This window comes from Corylus avellana, chromosome 10, assembly GCF_965113065.1.
Source record: "Corylus avellana chromosome 10, dhCorAvel1.hap1.2, whole genome shotgun sequence".
Taxonomy (NCBI): domain Eukaryota; kingdom Viridiplantae; phylum Streptophyta; class Magnoliopsida; order Fagales; family Betulaceae; genus Corylus; species Corylus avellana.
In genome coordinates, this window is record NC_142499.1 from 15,338,397 (window position 1) to 15,358,689 (window position 20,293).

The 20,293-nt window shown below is 34.2% G+C and overlaps 2 protein-coding genes across 2 annotated transcripts; one reads left to right on the plus strand and one right to left on the minus strand.

The window, feature by feature from the left end:
- The first annotated feature begins 2,880 nt into the window (after positions 1 to 2,880).
- On the plus strand, positions 2,881 to 5,757 carry LOC132191770 (E3 ubiquitin-protein ligase RZFP34-like). The gene is made up of 12 exons (XM_059606861.2): positions 2,881 to 3,185; positions 3,313 to 3,400; positions 3,515 to 3,574; positions 3,967 to 3,999; positions 4,084 to 4,161; positions 4,245 to 4,288; positions 4,392 to 4,432; positions 4,523 to 4,605; positions 4,693 to 4,784; positions 4,885 to 4,954; positions 5,114 to 5,155; positions 5,250 to 5,757. Exons 1-12 carry the CDS (start codon positions 3,094 to 3,096, stop codon positions 5,400 to 5,402), a joined length of 876 nt encoding a protein of 291 aa, XP_059462844.1. The 5' UTR covers positions 2,881 to 3,093; the 3' UTR covers positions 5,403 to 5,757.
- Positions 5,758 to 5,816: 59 nt separating this feature from the next.
- On the minus strand, positions 5,817 to 10,124 carry LOC132162357 (alpha carbonic anhydrase 7-like). The gene is made up of 7 exons (XM_059572598.2): positions 10,025 to 10,124; positions 9,722 to 9,939; positions 8,594 to 8,703; positions 8,386 to 8,497; positions 6,631 to 6,795; positions 6,480 to 6,533; positions 5,817 to 6,363 (listed from the first exon to the last, which is right to left on the minus strand). Exons 1-7 carry the CDS (start codon positions 10,122 to 10,124, stop codon positions 6,289 to 6,291), a joined length of 834 nt encoding a protein of 277 aa, XP_059428581.2. The 3' UTR covers positions 5,817 to 6,288.
- Between the last annotated feature and the right edge of the window lie 10,169 nt (positions 10,125 to 20,293).

Below are 20,293 nucleotides of genomic sequence, written 5' to 3' on the forward strand. Positions count from 1 at the left end.
GAGTTTTTGGTAGATAACTAAATAGTGAGAGAGTGACTTCATGTATGTAAGAAATGGGGACTAAACCCTTTGTATGTGGGACAAATGTCCCACAGGTTTAGCCACATGGCTAGGCACCAAAATGGTGCCCAACAGCATGGGCTCTTGCAGTGGCCAAATGGCCACCAATGCTAAATTGCATTTACTTTAGAATGTGTCCATAAAAAATTATAATTAATCCTTAATGAATCCAAACCTTTTAACTAGAACATATCTAAAATTCGTGGCATAACGAAATCATTAACCCACTGAAAATATTCCATAAATTGTAGGTATTGTAACTGTTTTTGATAGGTTGAACTATCAAACTTGGAAAAATCATAACTATTTCAATTTAACTCTGAATGACACAAAATTTGACTCAAAATTTTCTTCATTCAAAGGCTTATAACATATTCAAAAATCATAGCAACCCATAACTTTTTGATTCCTCAACGGTCCATCGAAATTTTGATGCCTCTACTAACCGCTTAGGTAGTTAATAACTTTAGTAACCAATAACTACTTTTTTTTAATACATCGTTTCTATTGTAATACGATAATACAATACATACTATATAATGGTTAGCGGTTTTTTAAAAACCTAAAACTGCTAAACATTTTTTCATAATAACTGTTAAAGTATATAAAAAAATATAAAGAGAAAAAGCAAGAAAGAAAGATACAGATTAAAGTGGTTCGGCCTATAGCCTACATTCACACGTCAAAGCCTTTTTTTGGCTACATCTTTCATTCACTACGTAGAAATTGTACAATAAAATGACCTATTTATAGTTGAATGAGGCCAATAATACAATAAGTATATAATCAATACGTAACCTAGGAGAATTAGAAGAGTTACATAATCAATATTTACCTATGAGAATTGGGAGAGTTACATAATCAATATGTAACTTATGAGAATCATGAGAATTACATAATAAATATGTAACATATGAGAATTAGGAGAGTTACATAATCAATATATAACATATGAGAATTATGAGAGTAAATAATACATTAATTTAATTCAAAACAATTATTTTACGTTGTCTTTAAATGTCCCAATAATAACCTTCAAAAATAGTTAGCGATTAATAATCACCCGCCTTTTTTAACCCATAATGGATTTGGCTTAAGTCTATTTTTTTTCAGCTGTTTTAGTTTCATCTCGGCAACAATTCTGAACATGCATGACCTTTATGATTAAAATAATTTTTATTTTTTTAAAAGTTAAAACGAAGGGTTAAATACCTCAAACCCCCCTGGAGTTTGCCAACTTTATTTTTTTTTCCCCTTGGGGTTTTATTTTTATCACAGGAGGTCCCTGTGGTTTTGATAATAGACCAAGTTAGTCCTCCGTCAGTTGACTTAACAGAATTTCACGTGGACCAATTAAATGTTGACACGTGACACCTATTTAATTTTTTTTTCTTTTTAAAATTTTTTAAAAAAGTATTTTCAAAAAAGAAAAGAAAAGAAAAGAAAAACAATTGGGGGTGGCTTGGCCACCCCCATGGAGCCTAGGGGGTGGCCGAAACCACCCCCAGCCACCATTAGGGGTGGTTTCAGATACCCCCTAGGCTCCATGGGGGTGGCCGAGCCACCCCCAGGACCCACTGGGGATGGTTTCGGCCACCCCCATCCGGTCAGATGGGGGTGGCCAGGCCACCCCCATGGCCAAAGGGGGTGGGCGAGCCACCCCCAAATGTCCAAGGAGCCACCCCAAATTGTTTTTTGTTTTTGTTTTATTTTTGGAAAATACATTTTTTTTTTTAAATTTAAAAAAAAAAAGAAAAATTAAATAGGTGCCACTTGTCAACGTTTGATTGGTCCACATGAAATTTCGTTAAGTCAACTAACGGTCAACTGACGAAAGACTAACTTGATCTATTATCAAAATCACAGAGACCTCCTGTAATAAAAATGAAACCCCAGAGAGAAAAAAATAAAATTGACAAACCCCAAGAGGATCTGAGGTATTTAACCCTAAAACGAAAACAAAATCAAAAGCGAGGGTCTACGTGGAATCCATCCAAGTTGTCTTTATTTAAAGAGGGTTCACTTTTTTAATTTATTTCGTAGACCGTTATAATCATACATGACGTGTTTGACAGTAGTATTTCTCAAAAATAAATTGTAACATGATACTAAGAAAATCATTCACTTATAAATTGTATACGCACTACTTTATTATGAAAAACAAAAACCGTTTATCGTTAGCATCCATATTATACTTATGTCTCTGCTAAGATTTTTATACACGAGTAAGCCAATTGGTTATCAATTCATTATTTGCCATTCATATGAAAAGAGTTTTGGTGTCTAGATGGGTCTTTAAGGAACAACATACTTATTTATTAAAATTTTTGTTTCGTCTTTTGTTTTCTCTTCTCAAACACAATATGAACTTTAAAAAAAAAAATACAAAATATTTTTATAAATGTCACATTAAATCACTTTCTCAAATTAAAAACAAGAAAACATCTTCCAAAATATATTAACAAATAAATCATTCGCCTACTTTTTATTTATTTCTTTTAGTATGGGGTTATTAAAGAACTTAAACTATAATCCTTTTAGAATTATGCTACTCATAGAATTTTTAAAAGTTAAATCGTGTAATTAGTGTTAATCAAAAGCTATATTGTTTTTTCAAAAAAAAGAAAAAAAAAAACAATTGATCAATAAATCCATCAGCCCCTTCCCTTTTAGAAGTGAGACAAATAATTGGGTCGCCGCGGTATAAAAGGAAATAGATCTAAGAGAAAGGGGTGGAAATGGTATTTCAGCTTAGTTCTGAGTTATATAATATATATATATATATATATATATATATATATAGTTGTGGATTGCAAGCAGGTTCTTCTTTTCTTTGCTTCTTCTTCTCTGCTCCGCACCATGTGCAAGTTCCATCTTGCAGCCTGAATGCTTGTATTTCCATTCGCATTAAAATCTCTCCCCCCACAATTTAGCCGTTTCGTTGGGGTGCGTTTTTTCTTCTCAGAACTCTCTCTTCTAATTTTGCTTTCACCCGGTAAGTTTTAGAGAAAATCAAACACAGAAACTGAGAGAATGGAGAGCATTTTGGAGCCCCAGATGTCCTCTAATGAAAATTATCATAAGGAAGATGAGGGTAATGTGGAGCTGGAATCTGACCATTTCGGGTATGTCCTCGTTTGTTTTGTTTTCCAATTTGTGATTATTTGTTGAAGGCTTTTTGTTTTATAAAATTATACTACTCTCTGCTGTTTTTGAACCATTTTTTCGGTTTTTGTGTTAAAAAAAATGAAGGTGCATGCATTATAGACGGAGATGCAAGATCAGAGCACCTTGTTGCGATGAGATATTCGATTGTAGGCATTGCCATAACGAATCTAAGGTTTGGGTCACTTTTTCTTCATTTATTTTTCAAGTTGCTAGAATTTTTTTGTCAGATGAGTTTTTTAGAAAACTAAGTAGGTGAATAGTCTTCCTTTTGATGGTTTTGGATCAGAATTCAATGGAAGTCGATCCTTTCGATCGCCACGACGTTCCTCGCCATGATTTGAAAAGGGTTAGTGTATCTCTCACTCAAATCTTTTTGGCAGGTATTTTTGGCGTGGAATAAATATGCTTCTTTAAATTCTACTGGTAAACCGGATATTCCAAGGAATCGAAAGCTGGAAAAAATGACTTTCGATTTTGTGGGGTCGTTCTGTACATGGATTTGTTCATCTTGTTTTTGTTGTGACTATCTAAAATGTTGTCCGGGCGTTCTATCAAAAGATTCAGACTTTACTGATAAGAATCAGCACGTATCATTTGTTTTTAGTTTTTTATTTTTTAAATTTAATAATGGGCTACGCAAATCCCCTTTTTATCTTCATCTCTAGTGCTCTTGAATAATATCATAAACAAATAATAGTACTGATTCAGTAAATTTTCTGCTATTTATCTGTGTTTCAGGTAATCTGCTCCTTGTGTGGTACAGAGCAAGATGTATGTCTCCAGAACTTCATGATAGGGTTGTGATTCTATTTGGATAATAATAATGGTTTTGCTTTCTCTTTGATTTCCTATCAGGTTCAACAGAAGTGCATTCAATGTGGGGTTTGCATGGGGAAATACTTTTGTGACAAATGCAAGTTCTTTGATGACGATGTAAGCCTCTTAGTTCATTTTCTTTAAAAAGCTCATGCCCGTTTGTAAGCTTGTGAATCGAATTTTTTTTTTTCTTTTGCCAGGTTTCAAAGAAGCAATACCATTGTGATGAATGTGGTATATGCAGGTTAAAACCTTCTTCAAATTTTTCTTCCTTTTACTTTCATTATCTCGCCTCCGGTGTAACTCCTAAGATATGCATCTTACTTTAGTTGAATTTGATATTGCAGAACTGGAGGCAAGGAGAACTTTTTCCACTGTAATACATGTGGTAAGATTTTGAATTCCTAATTCGTTTCCTTAGAAATTGTATCGTTTGTTCTTATTTGGATAATAAGATTGGAAATTTTCATTGTATCAGGATGTTGCTATCCAACAATGTTGAAAGATTCACACAGTTGTGTTGAAAAAGCAATGCACCACAATTGCCCGGTTTGCTTTGAGGTAAATTTAGGAGAATGAAATATTTAAGTAGGAATTGAAAAAGCTCCATTTCGGATGTACAGTGATGCATTCTGCTTCCTTGTGCAGTTTCTGTTTGATACCATGAAAGACATTACGGTTTTGCGTTGTGGACACACCATACATTTGGAATGTGTGAAAGAGATGGAACGGCATTACCAGTAAGTTCTTTAGAAAATAAAGGAAGCTGTTGACTTATGTTGATTATTTGTGAAACTTTGGTGCTGCTTTTTTTTCTCAAATAGGATGAACTTTTTACAGGTACTCATGCCCTGTTTGCTCAAAATCCTATTGTGATATGTCTCGCGTGTGGGAAAAACTTGATCAGGAGGTAAATCAATAGCATGCTGATTCTAACTTTACAAAAAAGTCATATGATGTGCTTCTATGATGACCCAAAAGAGTTAGGTATTGGTTTGCTGGGTACTTATATACTTGTAGAAAAACTGATCCCTTATGCATACTAACTTTTTTTGAAAACAAAACTCAGGTTGCATCAACACCTATGCCTCAGATGTATCAAAATAAGATGGTAAGACATATTTTGATCAATGTGGGAATGATTTGTGAAACTAGGTTGATCAAACTATGGAATATCCTGAATTTTCCGTCTCATTTTCGTTTAGGTTTGGATCCTCTGCAACGACTGTGGGAAAACATCTGAGGTGAATTTCCACATTTTGGCGCACAAGTGCTTAGAATGCAAATCCTACAACACAAGGCGGACGCGAGGAGGGCCTGCTTCATGCTCATCAAGGATTGCTGAGATGGCGAGATGACAGACTTATTGGTAGGTGATCAGAGGTATCTCTACCTCAAGATTCATGCTCAACAGTCTCATTGGGGGAAGAGTGGGAGTATTCACTTTCTCTTCTCTTCTTTTCTTTCTATGTTCACTACCTCTGAAATATTTGCTCTGGTGAGCTGCTTATTTGTTGGTTGAGGTAGTAAATTATCATTTCGGAGGACAAAATATGTTGAAGGTGAAATAACAAGAGTGGAATAACTTCTTTCTCAACCATAAAGGAAGGGACTTCTCAGCCATTGTGAGGCTGCAATGGGTCCTGCATTCAACTCAGCATACTGCAATTAAGTCAATCAATATAGTATAGACTATAGAGGTATTGCGATTGAGTGGATTAACTTGAGCATCATCCACCCCCCCCCCCCAAAAAAAAAAAGAAGACCAAATCTCTTATACTAATTTGTTGTGACAAAATAATTTCCTCATTGCAAAAAAATTGAAAAGAACAGAATAAAAGCAAGCCAATCACACATGACACCGAAAAATTTCAGAGGCAACAGGGGGAGAGTGAAAAACGTGAGCCAAAGGGAAATCTCTATCAATGCTGGTGGATCCACTAGGAGATAAAGACGACAAGTCACGTTACAATAATGAAGATTTTGCACCAATTAAGTAAGGATGAGTTGACTACAATGTCTGTGTTCACTTTCGGTGATAGCAGTAACTGTGATGGTTTGAGGAGTAGGCATGGTGTGGTTCCATCAACCGACCAACATAAAACTAAAGTTGTTGATGATATTGTACGATAAAAATGTTTCCTAAAAACTTTTACATCATAAAATGTATGAAAAAGAATCTAGCAAGTGGAAGCTGTCTGAGGATCTACATGATAAAACATCATTAGAAGCTGCTAGCTAGATCTATGGTTTTGGGCCAAAGAGCTGGATCTCACGATGATTGAGTTGTTGAAATGGTCTTGCATTCCTCTCAGCATACTGCAATTTAGTAAATCATGAAACTAATTATAATTAGAAAAGCTTCAAGAATAAACAGATTTCTTTTCATTTGATTTCTGCCATAAATTATAAAAGAGCAAAGTTTTGTTACTTACGTCATGGACCGCCTCTCTAAGTAACTTCACTTGCTCTCTTGAGACTGTGCTTATCTGCAAACAGTTTTTAAATAGAATAATATCATTTAGTAGACTGTTATACGCCGATTATGAACGAGTATATATGTTTAACAGGAGGGAGTATACGTACCTTTTTATTGATAGTCCAAATAATGCCTTCAGTGCATGGAGGAATAGTGAGTGAGCCAATGTATCTGTAGTACTTCTTGCCACCCATCTTGATTTCTGCAGGATCAATCACCCCCATCTTCCTATGATCCTCTTTATCAATCATGGAATGTACGTTTCTCATCAACTGAAATTCCAAATTAATAACATGTTAGACAACAATTTTATTTTAAATTGTTTTGCATATTAAAAGTGTAATTTTAAATTAAATTGCAGAAAATATATCTCTTATGAGGGAAAAAATTTGTGGACTTAACTCATTTCATAAAACCAGTTATATAGGAGTGGGCTGCCCATTTCTTATAAACATGCCCAAGGTCTTGTTCACAGACAATGTGCGATTATTCCTCAACACCCTTTCTCATGTGCAGACTAGTATTTTTTTTGGTCCTTGTCATGGGGTACGGAGTGTGAGCCTCGGTCGTCTTGTTGTAGGCTCTGATACCATAAAGAAATTTGTGGGCCTAACTCATCATCTCATAAAACTGGTTCTATACGAGAGGGTTGTCCATTTCTTATAAACATGCCTAAGGTCTTGTTCACAGACAATGTGAGATTATTCCTCAACATCATCCTTCACGTGTAGGCTAGTATTTTTCATAGTCCTTGTCACGAGGTAAAGAGTGTGATCTCCATTCGTTCTGTGTAGGCTCTATCTTTATTACCAACTAGACCTATCAAGGTTAGATACCATGAAGAAATTTGTGGGCCTAATACATCTCATAAAACTGGTTCTATAAAAAAAATGTTTGCCCATTCTTTTATAACATGCCCAAGGTGTCCACTGACAATGTGATATTATTTTTCAACAATGAGTACGTTTGTAAAAAATTATGAACTTAAAAATGTAGAAAATATGCTTTTTTTTAATCAAAGATAAAGGAATGCATTTTAAAAAAACACATGATTTTAAAAGGTAAACTGTGAATTATAATTTTACAAAATGCTTAGGGTCTGTTTGGGATTGCGTTTGAGAAATAGAGCTTTTAGGTAAAAAAAAAAAAAAAACACTTTTGGGTAAAAGCTTCATTTTTAAGTTTTTGCTAAAAGTGCGTTTTGACAATTTTTAGGCTTTTTGACCTTTAAAAGCACTTTTTTTTTTCTTTTTTTTTTTTCAAATGAGCTTTTATGTTGTTAAATGCACTTTTGAGGTCCACAAACACAATTCCAAACAAGCCTAAATTGCACCTCTTAAAATTACCATTTTTAAACAACGTTTAACAATTTAAAATGAGCTAATAGATGACAAGAAAAAAAATAGTAAAGTAAGACCGTGCTGACAATGTTTTGCTTTTGTTTAGGTGCTTGGGAAGAGCTGTACGTCCTAACAACCTTTTTTTATTTGGTAACGCAATGGAATTTGTTTATTTATTTATTATTGGGTAATTATTTTATAAATATCTGAGTCAACGCGCTAAAACAAATTTTTTTTTAAAAAATTTTTTTATTTATTTTATTATTATTATTATTATTATTTTTTTTTTTTTTCAATTTTTACTCCATGTGTCAATCTAAAAGAGAAATTAACCCCTATCGTTATATTTTCTCCCAAATGTTTAACGCCAGTCAGTCCCAACTAAATGCATCATTTTGCTAAATCAACAGATTAATTTTTTTATTAATTTAATTTAATAAAAAGAAACACCTGGGGTTAGGAAAAATAAAGGGAAAAAGATAACATTAATTCAAAATTATTGGAGGGTGGCGGGGTTTGCACCTTCGAGAGGAAAGAATCGGGCGGGCCAATCTTGTAGAGGAGTCCAACCACAGCAATGTTTTTTACACCTGGGTTCAAGGTTTCGTGTACCATATGCAGCTCCAAGTCATACCTAACAATTAAACAAATCATTTTTATATCCAAGTTGTTCAAAAGTATCTATTATTATTATTATTATTATTATTATTATTATTATAGAGAGAGAGACCTCCTGCCATTGATGGAATGCTCAGAAGGGGAGTGCCAGTGGCCTTGCTTGAGAAAGTAATCAGTGCCGTTGATCTGTATTGATCCTGCATGATCACCTATCCAATGTACCTGCACCCATTGACATATAAATATATAATGTATTAGAAACAAAATCTCCACAGGCGGGTACGTGGCCGACTTTGAGATTCTAATATGAATGCATGCCCGTCTTTTGGAGGAGGCAATGAATTGAATCAATTATAAAAGAAATGCGTGCATGTTCTTGGTTGGAAAGAGAGAAATATATAAAAAGAAGAAGAAAAGAAAACCCTTCGAGAAAGAGAGATGGAGAAAGAATCTAATGAAAAAAATGTATGCACATGTGAATATGGTTCACACTAGGGCGTGGTAATTCATATTTTCGTGTTGTTCTGTTGTGTCAATGTATAGATGTAAGACTATATCAATCAACTCTAATTCAATCCATTTAATTAAATGGGTTAAAATTTTAAACCTTAACTTTCTAATTTTGTATTAGTTTATGTTGAGTTCATGGGTTATGTCAAAGAATGATATCTATTATGTTTTGTGTTGAGTTCAGGTCGTGTTAACACATTTCCTGATTTAGTTTTTAAAATCGCCGTTGAAATTTAATAGTAATTTTAAACCCACATCATGTATGTTTCTAAGAGGAAGCTCAATCAACTGGGATCACGCCTAATAAAGTGGAGGTTACTAGTTCGAATTCTTCCTCCCTCCCCTCTTGTGAGGACATGTCAAAAAAACCCACATCATGTATGAAAGTGAAAATATGAAAGTGAGTATATATAGCATTATTGGTGGTTTTTAGTGGAATAGTTAGCCATTTTAGCTATTAATTAAGACAAAATGGCGAACCCATTGAAGATGTTCTAATGAGGATTAATTTTCTTTTTCTGGAATTTGGACAGAGAAGTGCTGATAAGAAATAATTGGGAACAGAAGCATAGAAAGGAGAAAAGCATATAAGCAGGAAGATTAAAATCATTATCAAAAACAGAAATCAATCAAGTTCAAACCATAGCTTCATGTGTGAAGGTAATGGCAAAGTCATGAAATCATAAAAAAAATTCAAAAAAAGTTATGCAGTTTTGCATGAATTCCTTACAGAAATGTCATGGCCCCTGTTATTGACAGTGGCATTGCAAGACCTGTAATTCCTCTTGAGCTTCCCTAACTTGGGAATCAATTTGACTCTCTCACTTGACATATCTATGGGAGATTGCATGCTTCCATTCTTGCAAGACGCCCATTCTTCATGGATTTCTCCCCAATGAAGTGGCCCCTTCTCGCTCCCTTCTGCATAATCAAATTCTCTCTCATTCTCTGCACCACATGATTCACATATTAATAAAACGAAATTCGAAAAAAACAAAAACAAAAAACAAGGTACAGACATGTATATATATACCAACTTCTTCAGCTGTGGTTGATGTTAAACATGAGAAAAGAACTAGGAAGATTAAAAAGCTTGATATAAAGGCAGCTGGATTCTTCATGATGTTCTTCATATTTTGAAGACAGAGTTTTAAGAAACGCAGTGGCCGGTGGGATGGGGGCAGTGAATGTCTGTTGAGGATGTTTGAAAAAAGGGGGGTCTCTGGTTATATATATATATATAGATGAAAATATACGAGAGCTGGGCTTTTGGAGATGGTATAATTAACAAAAACGGAAAATTTCCGGGGTTCAGGGTCCGCGTGTGAACGTGAGAATCTAAAACTAAAAAAACACCAGAGAAATAGACGGGACAAAAATTGAATGGTTAATTATTTATTTATTTATTTTGACATGTCCGCACAAGAGGGGGAGGTGGGTTCGAACTAGTGACCTCCGTTTTACGAGGCGTAGTCCCAGCCGATTAAACTACTTCTTAAAAACGAATGATGAATCTATTGAACATGAAACTTGGAAAATAAACTTGTAGATGATGTAATGGGTGACAAAATAATTCCTTATATAGTTTCTTAAATATAGTTATTTGCCTATGCAAATTCATTATTAATTTAGAAAAAAATAATCATATTTCGACTATCTATATAGTAAATTGATGAATCCACTATTAAATTTGTATGAGGCTTATATAAGTTTACAACTCGAATGACTAATCTATTAAATTTCTTAAAAAAAAGAAGGTTAAAAGATGATTATGTAACATGCCTTTATACTACATTAACACTAAAAAAGAATTTGAAAATTGGGCTACTAATGAGTTCAACACTGAACTCTCTCTCTCTCTCTCACACACACATATAGATAAACCATCTTCTAATTGTCACTTAAAAAAACAAAAAAAAGTGTAGCATTACTCATAAAATACAAAAATGATGCATTTTCCACTCATTTTATACTAATTGTTAATTGTGTTATGTTTAAGTGGCTTTTTTTTTTTTTTTTTTTTTTTTTTTTTTTTTTTTCAAGTGGATACAAGGAAGTTATTTGTAAAATGAGTGCGAAGAGTAACATTATTCACACGCCATGTCGACTTATGTAAAATAAAAGTGGTAAATAGGTGTTAAGTGTAATATCACGTCACGTCAACTAGTATAAAATATCTATAGAGGAATGTTAGGCTTACAAAAAAAATTGTTACAACATAATGTGTCACAACATGATTGGAAAAGAGATAAATTAATTTTTGAAAAACTCAATTATATTATGCTACATCATGTTGTAATTTTTATTTTTATTTTTTATTTTTTTTGTAAAATTTGTTCGTAAGCCTAACATTTTTCAATTTGAAATTATGACAAATAATGTTCTAATCTTTCGAAAGTAACAAATTACTCTATATAGCATTCCCGCGTAACAAAAAATAAAAATGAAAGCGCTTTTAAGGGTGAAAAAGTAAAAAAATGGTCAAAACGCAATTTGACAAAAGCTTAAAAATGAAACTTTTGCCAATAATCATTTTTTTTTTTTTACTTAAAAGCTCTATTTCTCAAACACAATCTCAAACATGCTCTAAGTCCATCAATATAGTACAGAGGTATTGCGATCGAAGTGGATTAACTTATTAATTCATCTTAAATTAGGCCTATTAGCTTTTGCAACGGTGTCTTCATAATTATCCCAACAAGCTTTTCAGGAAAGGTCGTGGTGGCCTTTTGGTCACTATATTGAAAAAGCCTTCGACAGAATGAAATGGGCTTTCATCTTTTTTCTTCCTTTTTTTTTGGGGTCTAAAATAAGGGGATCCTAGCTCGATCGCTCTCCTTTTCATCCTTGGTGCAAAGTTCCATCCCTGGCCCTCTTAAGAGAAGAAGAAAGGGGTTCCATCCAGTGAATCAAATTAAGCTGTAATTTCCCTTCCATATCTCACCCTATGTTGGGGGATGACTTAATCATTTTTGGAAGGGCTCCCTTAGAGAAGTCACAGCCATCAAGGAATGCCTAGACCTTACTCGTCTTGGCCACGCAATGCTATAAACCAGAAAAACCATCAAAACGTTTTTACTTTAAATTATGTAATAGTCAACCCGAAGAAAAAAAAAAAAAAAACCGATCTCTTATACCAATTTTTTGTGACAAAATAATTTCCACATCCGAAATTTTTTTTTGAAAAGAACATAGTAAAAGCAAGTCAATCACACACGATATTGAGATTTAAGAAAATTTACTATCAAAAGATGGAGTACAAAGAATAGTAAAAAGAAAACTGCTCAAAAACTAAAGCTCCAATACACTTAAAATCCACACTCGACAAATGAGAATTACTCTACAAAGAGGTCGGTGTATCAGAAGGATTCACTATTTAAAAAAAAAAAAAAATGCAGGATTGGTGACATGTCTACAGTGCACGGATTTTTGCCACGTCACAAAATGTTGACATGTTAGTTTCCAACACATTACTAAAGTCTTTAGTAACGTGTCAAATTTGACACATCACCATTTGGTGACGTGTCAAATTTGATGTGTCACCAAAGGGTTATGTGTCAACAATTAGCACGTTACTAATTCAAAAAAAAAAAATGAAATTAAAGTTATTTATGACGTGTCACTTTTAACACGTCATCCGTGGGTGACGTGTCACTTTGGCACTTTACTATTTGGTAACGTGCCAAAGTGACACGTCACCAATTGATGACGTGTCACATTAACACGTTACCAAAGGGTAACGTGCCAAAGTGACATGTCACTCCTTTGGTAACGTGTCACTTTGGCACGTTAAGGAATGATATAGCACCAATTTGAGGCCAACTTTTTTCTTATTTTTTAATTTTTTTTAAAAAAAATTAAAAATTAAAAAAGTTTCTGAAGCAATAATTTTTATTTTAGTTATTCTTTTATTTGATATTTAAAAATAAATAAATAAAAATTGTATTTTTATTCGTAATAATGATCAATTTTTTTTTTTAAAAAAATGGTCATTATTATGAAGAATTTTTTTTTTTTAAAAAAAAATACCAAATAATAGAAGGACCAAAATAAAAATTATTGCTTCAGAAACTTTTTTAATTTTTAATTTTTTAAATTAAAAAAGAAGGAAAAATTTCCTGAAGCAAAATACAGTTTTTATTTTTTTAACGAATACCAAAATAATAATAATAATAATAATAATAATAATAACCAAAATAAAAATTATTGCTTCAGAAACTTTTTTTATTTTTTATTTTTGTTATTTTTTAAAATTAAAAAATAAGGCAAATGTTGGCCCCAAGTTGGGCAAAATAGTTGGGCCTTTAGCATTTTCCTGGCACGTTACCCTTTGGTGACGTGTCACTTTGGCAACGTTCAACGTTGACACATTACCAAAAAATTGACGTGTCAATGTGACACGTTACCCTTTGGTAACGTGTCAGTTTGGCACGTTACCCTAACGAGTGATGTGTCACATTGACATGTTACCAAAGGGGTGAAGTGTCAAAATCGACACATCACTATATTTAATTAATTACTTAATTAATTCCATTGAGCCCGCTCGGCTTGCTCTTGCTTGACTATCTTATATAAATGATCTGTTCGTGGACACGAAACTAATTAACTCAAATAATGAACGATCGATACTTACTTGTATAAAACTCGGCTTGCTCGTTTAACATTCACGAATATTAGCATGACTCATATATATTTATTATTTATATTGAATTTTTTTTTTATAATATAAAAGGAAAAAAGAAAATTAGAATAGCATTTATATCAAAGATATTAATTATGAGCTCAACCCTAGATCATCTTCCTCTTCTTATAAACAGACTAATTAAGGTTTGAATATAAAAAGAAATAAAATTCAGAAAAATTAGAAAAGCTATAGGGCCGACTAATTAAGGTTTACAAAACTAAGGTTTTCAAAAACCTATGAGACATATTGCATGCATGCGTGCAATAGATTGAGAGAGCTTAAAAGGAAATACCAAACTAGTAGGCCTAAAACATCAAAAGAAGGCCTTTACCCTAAGTTTTTTTACAATTGTAAAAGAAATACGCGCGTTATCAAAAAACTATGCCATCGAATGAATATATCCCTCTACGTCAATATATATCCACGTGGATATATATCCTGAATCTTTACATCTATCAAAAAGTGAAAAAACTTGTGTGATGAAGTCTGCTGTCATATAGTAACTTTATATATATATATATATACACACACAAACTTGGACACTTCATACAATTAAAAGATCTCTATTGATTGTATGTATTAATGTACAGTACATTCAAAACAGGTTCTGGTAACTAAGAATCAGAATCCAAACTACTTAATATAGTTAATATGAATTCTACGTAATATAGTTAATATTATTCATGTACAATGATAATGTTATAATTTGTAACCTTTCATTTATTTTTAACGGAAAGTTATGGCTAGCTATCTTTTATACTTATATATCTCACAAAAAAAATGTACGCGATCACATTTTAATTTCTACTGTAGGAATATAAGAATAAAATTAAAATGTGGTTTCATTTTGAGTATTAATAGATGCAATTATGTCTATATACCAGGGGTGGGAAATATTGTACAATTTTTTTTTTTTTTTTAAATTAACGTATTAGTGATGTGGCATAACTGCCATGTCACTAAAAGGTGACGTGGCACACGTCACCCCATTGGTGACATGCCAGTTGGACACATGTCACCAATGGGCATTGGGAACGTGCGCCTAGCAGCTGGCCCGCACTTCCTCTTCTTTCCCTCCTATTTTTTCTTCCCTTCCCCCGCCTTGCACTCCTTCTTCCTTCTTCTCTTTTTCTCCTCCGGCCATTCTTTCTTCCTCCCCCGTGCCATAGCTTCCTCCCTTGCGCTCCTCCCTCATTTCGATCTTCTCCTTCTCTACATACACCTTCACGGTAGAGACAGGTTGGAGGCGAGCAATTTCTCTCTTCTTTTTTCCCTAACCCAAAAAACCTACCGTACGTACCTCTCACCACCGGCGACCGCAGCTCCGGCCAGCCTCTCACAGTGTCCATCGCCGACCTTCTAGCTCCGCATCGATCAGGTATATATATATATATAGTAATCAAGATTAGAGGCATCATTTACTACTCGAGAAGGTTTTGTAACACCTTCCAAAAGCCACTCGTTGGGGAGGTCAATCTCATCCCAACGAATCATTTTTGGAGTTTTGATATGAGCATTCTGAGTAGAACTTTGAATTAACAAAGTAGATTCACCTGGATTCTTGATCACAGCTTGTGGATCTAGATTTGTCTTCATCAATTTATAATAAATATGGTAGATGATAGCAAGAGGTCTGCTACCTTCTTCCATATTATAACTAGAAGTCAAAATATTTAGCGTCAATGCTTTAAGAATATGAATATCATTCAAAGCAAGAGAAATATTGGGAAAAACATCAAAATTGACAGGGCCATTAAACAGAGAAGACTGAATCATACCAAGAATACTAGTACGAAAAATCAACAAATCTTGCGTCACGCAAGCATAACAAAACAGAAGCATGAATACCAAGTCGAGTCAATGGCTTGACAGCAACTTGAACAGAACCAATATGCAAAAACTTATAACCTTTAGCAAGAGAATCGTTAATGAATTTCTTGTTAAACAAGGTAATAGTTTGATCTTTGCCGGTAATAGCAAAGGTTTGTTCAACAGTTTTGACAGAATATTCAGATTTAAAAGAAGATTTAAACCAAGAAGTAGTGTAAACATCCTTAGCGTCAAGCTTAGGGATGTTCCATTTATCAAAACAGAAATTATTATCACTTTCAACAGAATATTGTTCAAAATTAACCACGTTAGGTGGTAAACTGGAATTAGAGCTAACAAAAGAATTAGATCTCCACATTTTGACACATAAACTAAATGAGAAATTTCAGTGAACAGTTTGGATTACCTCCTATTGCTCCCTCCAGAACGCAAAGGAAAAAATAGAAAGCTTTCATAAAATCACCCCCTCCATATTACAATAGCCACAAGAAAAGAAAATTTAATAAACCTAAATTTTCAAAACCTCCTAAAAAGAATAAAGAATCTAAATTTGAAAAATATTTTTCTAAAAATAAATGTTTCAATTGCGGAGAAACAGGACACTATGCTGACAAGTGCCCAAAACCTCCCAAAAAGATTAAAAAAGAGATTAATGCTTTAAGCATCAATGACGATGATAAGCAAAAAATCTTTAGAATTTTTTAAAACAATGCCTTTTCTGATTATTCTTCTGATAATGATTTTTTTATCTTCCTCTGATTCTGATTATCACTTTGCCTTTGACATTTCTGCAAATTGTGTCAATTTTGGTTGTACTGAATCTTGCTGCAATACAAAAACTTGTTCTGTTCTGACCAAATCAGAAGAACAAGAAGATTTATTTCTTACCCTGATTTCAAAAATTGATAATCCTGATTTAAAAGAAGAGTATCTTAAAAAACTTAAGAAACTCATGACCAAAGATGTTGAAAAACCTGTTGGCACTAAAATCTCTCTTGAAGATACCTTGAAACGATTTTCAAAACAAAAATCCAAGGTAGTTACTATCTCAAATTTGCAGCATGAGATTAGTATCATCAAGAAAGATATTGTTAACTTGCAAATTGCCTTGCAAAATGTTAATACTGAGAATAAAGATTTACAACAAAAGCTTTTGCTTTAAATCTTAACCAATGTTTTCTTGGAAGTGCTTCTGATAACGAAACAACTGAGCATAATGATGAGGCTGAATCCAGTCATAAATCTTTGTCCAATGAAGATAAGATTGTCAGTATGATCAGTAAAATTGTTCCTCCCAGATGGTATTCAAAAGTCAGAATTACCATTTCCCCTGATTATGCTTTTGATGTCTTTGCTTTAATTGATTCTGGTTTTGATTTGAATTGTATTCAAGAAGGATTTATTCCTAGCAAATATTTTGAAAAATCCACTCAGAAACTTGACTCTGCAAGTGGAAACAAATTGCACATTGATTTTGAATTGAATAATGCTTATGTCTGTTATGATAATATTCATTTTCATATTCCTACTGTTCTTGTCAAAAATATGAGTGAAAGGGTAATTCTTGGAATGTCTTTCCTTGCTTTGCTTTATTCATTCTCTGTTGACGAGATTGGTGTTTCAACTGTTAAATTTGGTGTTAATATTCAAATACATTTTGCTTTAAAATTTGAAATTGATGTTAATAGGTTGGATATTAAGTTGAGGCAGTCGACTACTATCCCTACCCAGGGATTGAAGATTTGTGAACCAATGGCCCCTTAATAGCTAAATTTCTCTGTCCTCAGTTTTGGCCCATAACGGCATCGGATTTCCCAAGAGTTCCGACGAAAAAGAACTGCTACCATTCCATTAACGGCTGGTTCACAGTTCACAGTTCATAACAACAGCAAGTTCTATGGCTCCTCCGACGGAACCTAGTCCTCCTGTCAATATTTCCTTTCCTTGGGTTACTCTCCCCTTTTCTCAATATTTATTCTCTTCTGAAGATCAATCTCAAACCCAAAGCAACTGGCTCATTCTTACTTTCCTTGTCATTTTCATTGGATCCCTGAACATCCTTTGAAGAATTTGTCATTTTTTACTGATATTTTGAATATATATATATATATATATATATATATATATATATATATATATATATATATATATAAGTGTTTTTGATTTTGACATTGAATATATCAAGGGTTCAAACAATTCAATACCTGATTTTCTTACCCGTGAATTCTTACAGAGCCACAATGGCCAGGAAAAAGGGAAAGGAAAAGGTTAATACTGTTTTGAAGCCTAGACCCTCTATTCCCCTTGATTCCTTTCATTCCCATCCTGCTAATCTCCCCCAAATGCATTCTCAATTTGCCAAGTCAGAATCTTCTGCCTTTTGCCAATATAAACCTGGGCCTATGGCTCTGCTGACGGAACCTAGTTCCCATCCTGTCAATAACCCTTTTCCCTGGGTTACTCTTCCCTTTTCTCAATATCTGTTTTCTTCAGAAGATCTTTCTCAAACCCCTGAGCAATTGGCTCGTTCTTATTTTCCTTGTCATTTTCATATATATATATATATATATATATATATATATATATATATATATATATATATATATATATATTGTTTTAAATATTTGATTTTTATCTTCATTTTTTTTTTCTTTTGCATATATGGTAGGTATAGTACTAACAGATGGATTCATTGAATGATTTAATATGTGTGTTTACGACTTTTGAATAATGTATAAACTTTTTGGTTGTCTATTGTATGCATAAAATGCAAGAACATATTGTTTGATTTGGCGAGGCGGATTTAGATAACCTTAGTACTTTTTCATTAATTGTTTTCAAATCATTTAGTTCAGTTTATGTTTTTGTACGACAAAAATACGAAATTTGGAACTAGGTTAAGATAAAATTGGTTTAAATTAGAAAATTAATTTTTGCAAACACGACTCCCTGTGGATTTGACCTCGCACTTGCACACACACTTTACTGTACATGACTTGTGCGCTTGCGAGTACAATTAAATTCGTACATCACAAAGTTGTCCATGCTGGATTCTATTGGCCGAACATGAGTCGGGACTCAGTCATGACGGTCAAAAATTGCGACAAGTGCCAGCGCTTTGCCAACATTTCCAAACAACCCCCTGAGGAGTTAAGCTCAATTTCCTCACCCTAGCCCTTCTCGCAATGGGGGGTGAATATAGTGGGACTGTTACCTCGCGGAAAGGGGGGTGTTCGGTTCACAGTTGGGAACTGTGGATTACTTCACTAAATGGGTAGAAATGGAGGCCCTAGTGAACATCACAGCAAAAAGTATAGAACGGTTCCTATGGAAGCATGTTATTTGCCGTTATGGCATTCCACATGCATTCATCACGGACAATAGAAACCAATTTGACTGCAATTCATTTCGAGAATGGTGTGCCAAGCTCCACATAAGAAACTACTTCTCATCTCTGGGGCATCCCAAGGTAAACTGGCAAGTAGAAATCACCAACGAGATAGTCTTCAAAATTTTGAAGAAAAAGCTTGGTGATCGCAATGGAGATTGGGCCAAAGATCTTCAAGAAGTCCTATGGGCATACCGAACTACTTGAAGGATTCCAACCGAGGAAACTCTGTATAAGTTAGCCTTCGGAACCAAGGCAGTCACTCTAGTCGAGGTGGGATCGGGAAGTTACCGAGTAGAGACCTTTCGGCCTAAGACCAATGATGAAGGCCTCCAACTACATCTTGCTTTACTATAGGAGAAATGGGATCAGGCCAAAGTCACCATGTCAGAATACCAGGAAAGAGTGGCTCGGTATTTCAACAAGAGGGTCAAGCACCAAAGCTTCAAAGTAGGAGATCTGGTTTTGCGAAAAGTTATTATCGCTACCATAGATCCAGCTGAAGCGAAGCTAGCTCCCAATTGGGAAGGACCCTATAAGGTGATCGAGTGCCAAAGAATGGGAGCATATCATCTCGAAGATTCTGAGGGAAAAACACTCCCCAGGCCATGGAATGTCAAACACCTTAGAAGGTATTTTGTCTGAATCATTGTAATTTTGGTAAGAAGATGCATTTTTACTTTGTAATTTTCATTTCAATAAATAAAAGAATCTCCTGAAGTTACAGTAACTTTCAAAGCCTTATGTATTTACAGCCAAAGAGGCTATATAAACAAAAAATCCGCCTCGGGAAATACAGTTGAAGAGGCTTTCCCAAGGACGTTTGCGAGACACAGCCGAAGAGGCGCTCTCCAAACGCAGCCTGACTAAGAATTAAAAAGCCTCCACGCAGGATAATTCTAAGGCTGGACCCTTAGTGAAATGCAGCCGAGGCAATCTCTCGAGAATAACTCGGTGAGGCATACCCAAGGCACTTTCCTAAGGAAATGTTCGAAAAATACAACGCCAAAGCGCTTTTCATACTTAACCCGTTGCGGACATAAAAGCCTCCAAGTAGGAATGTTCAAGGGTTAAACCTGTCTCGAACATAAAAGCCTCCATGCAGGAATGTTTAGTGGTTAGACAAACTCGGAGAAAGCCTAGAACGAAAACTCCTTAGGGAGAAAGTTCCTAGGTACTCTTAGAGGTCAAGCACTTGGCCAAAAGCACTCTGCCATGCAATCACAAGTAATTTTTAAATTATTTTCTAAAGATTGCTAAAAAAAGGGTAAGCCTTGGGAGCTCTAGGGCTCTCCAAGTGTCTATACTTGCCCAAAGAAGTTAGGTTCTTGGTTTAGGCAATCAAAACCGACTATCTTTCTTATAAACATTAAACTTATGTTATTTTCTGAAATTGCAAG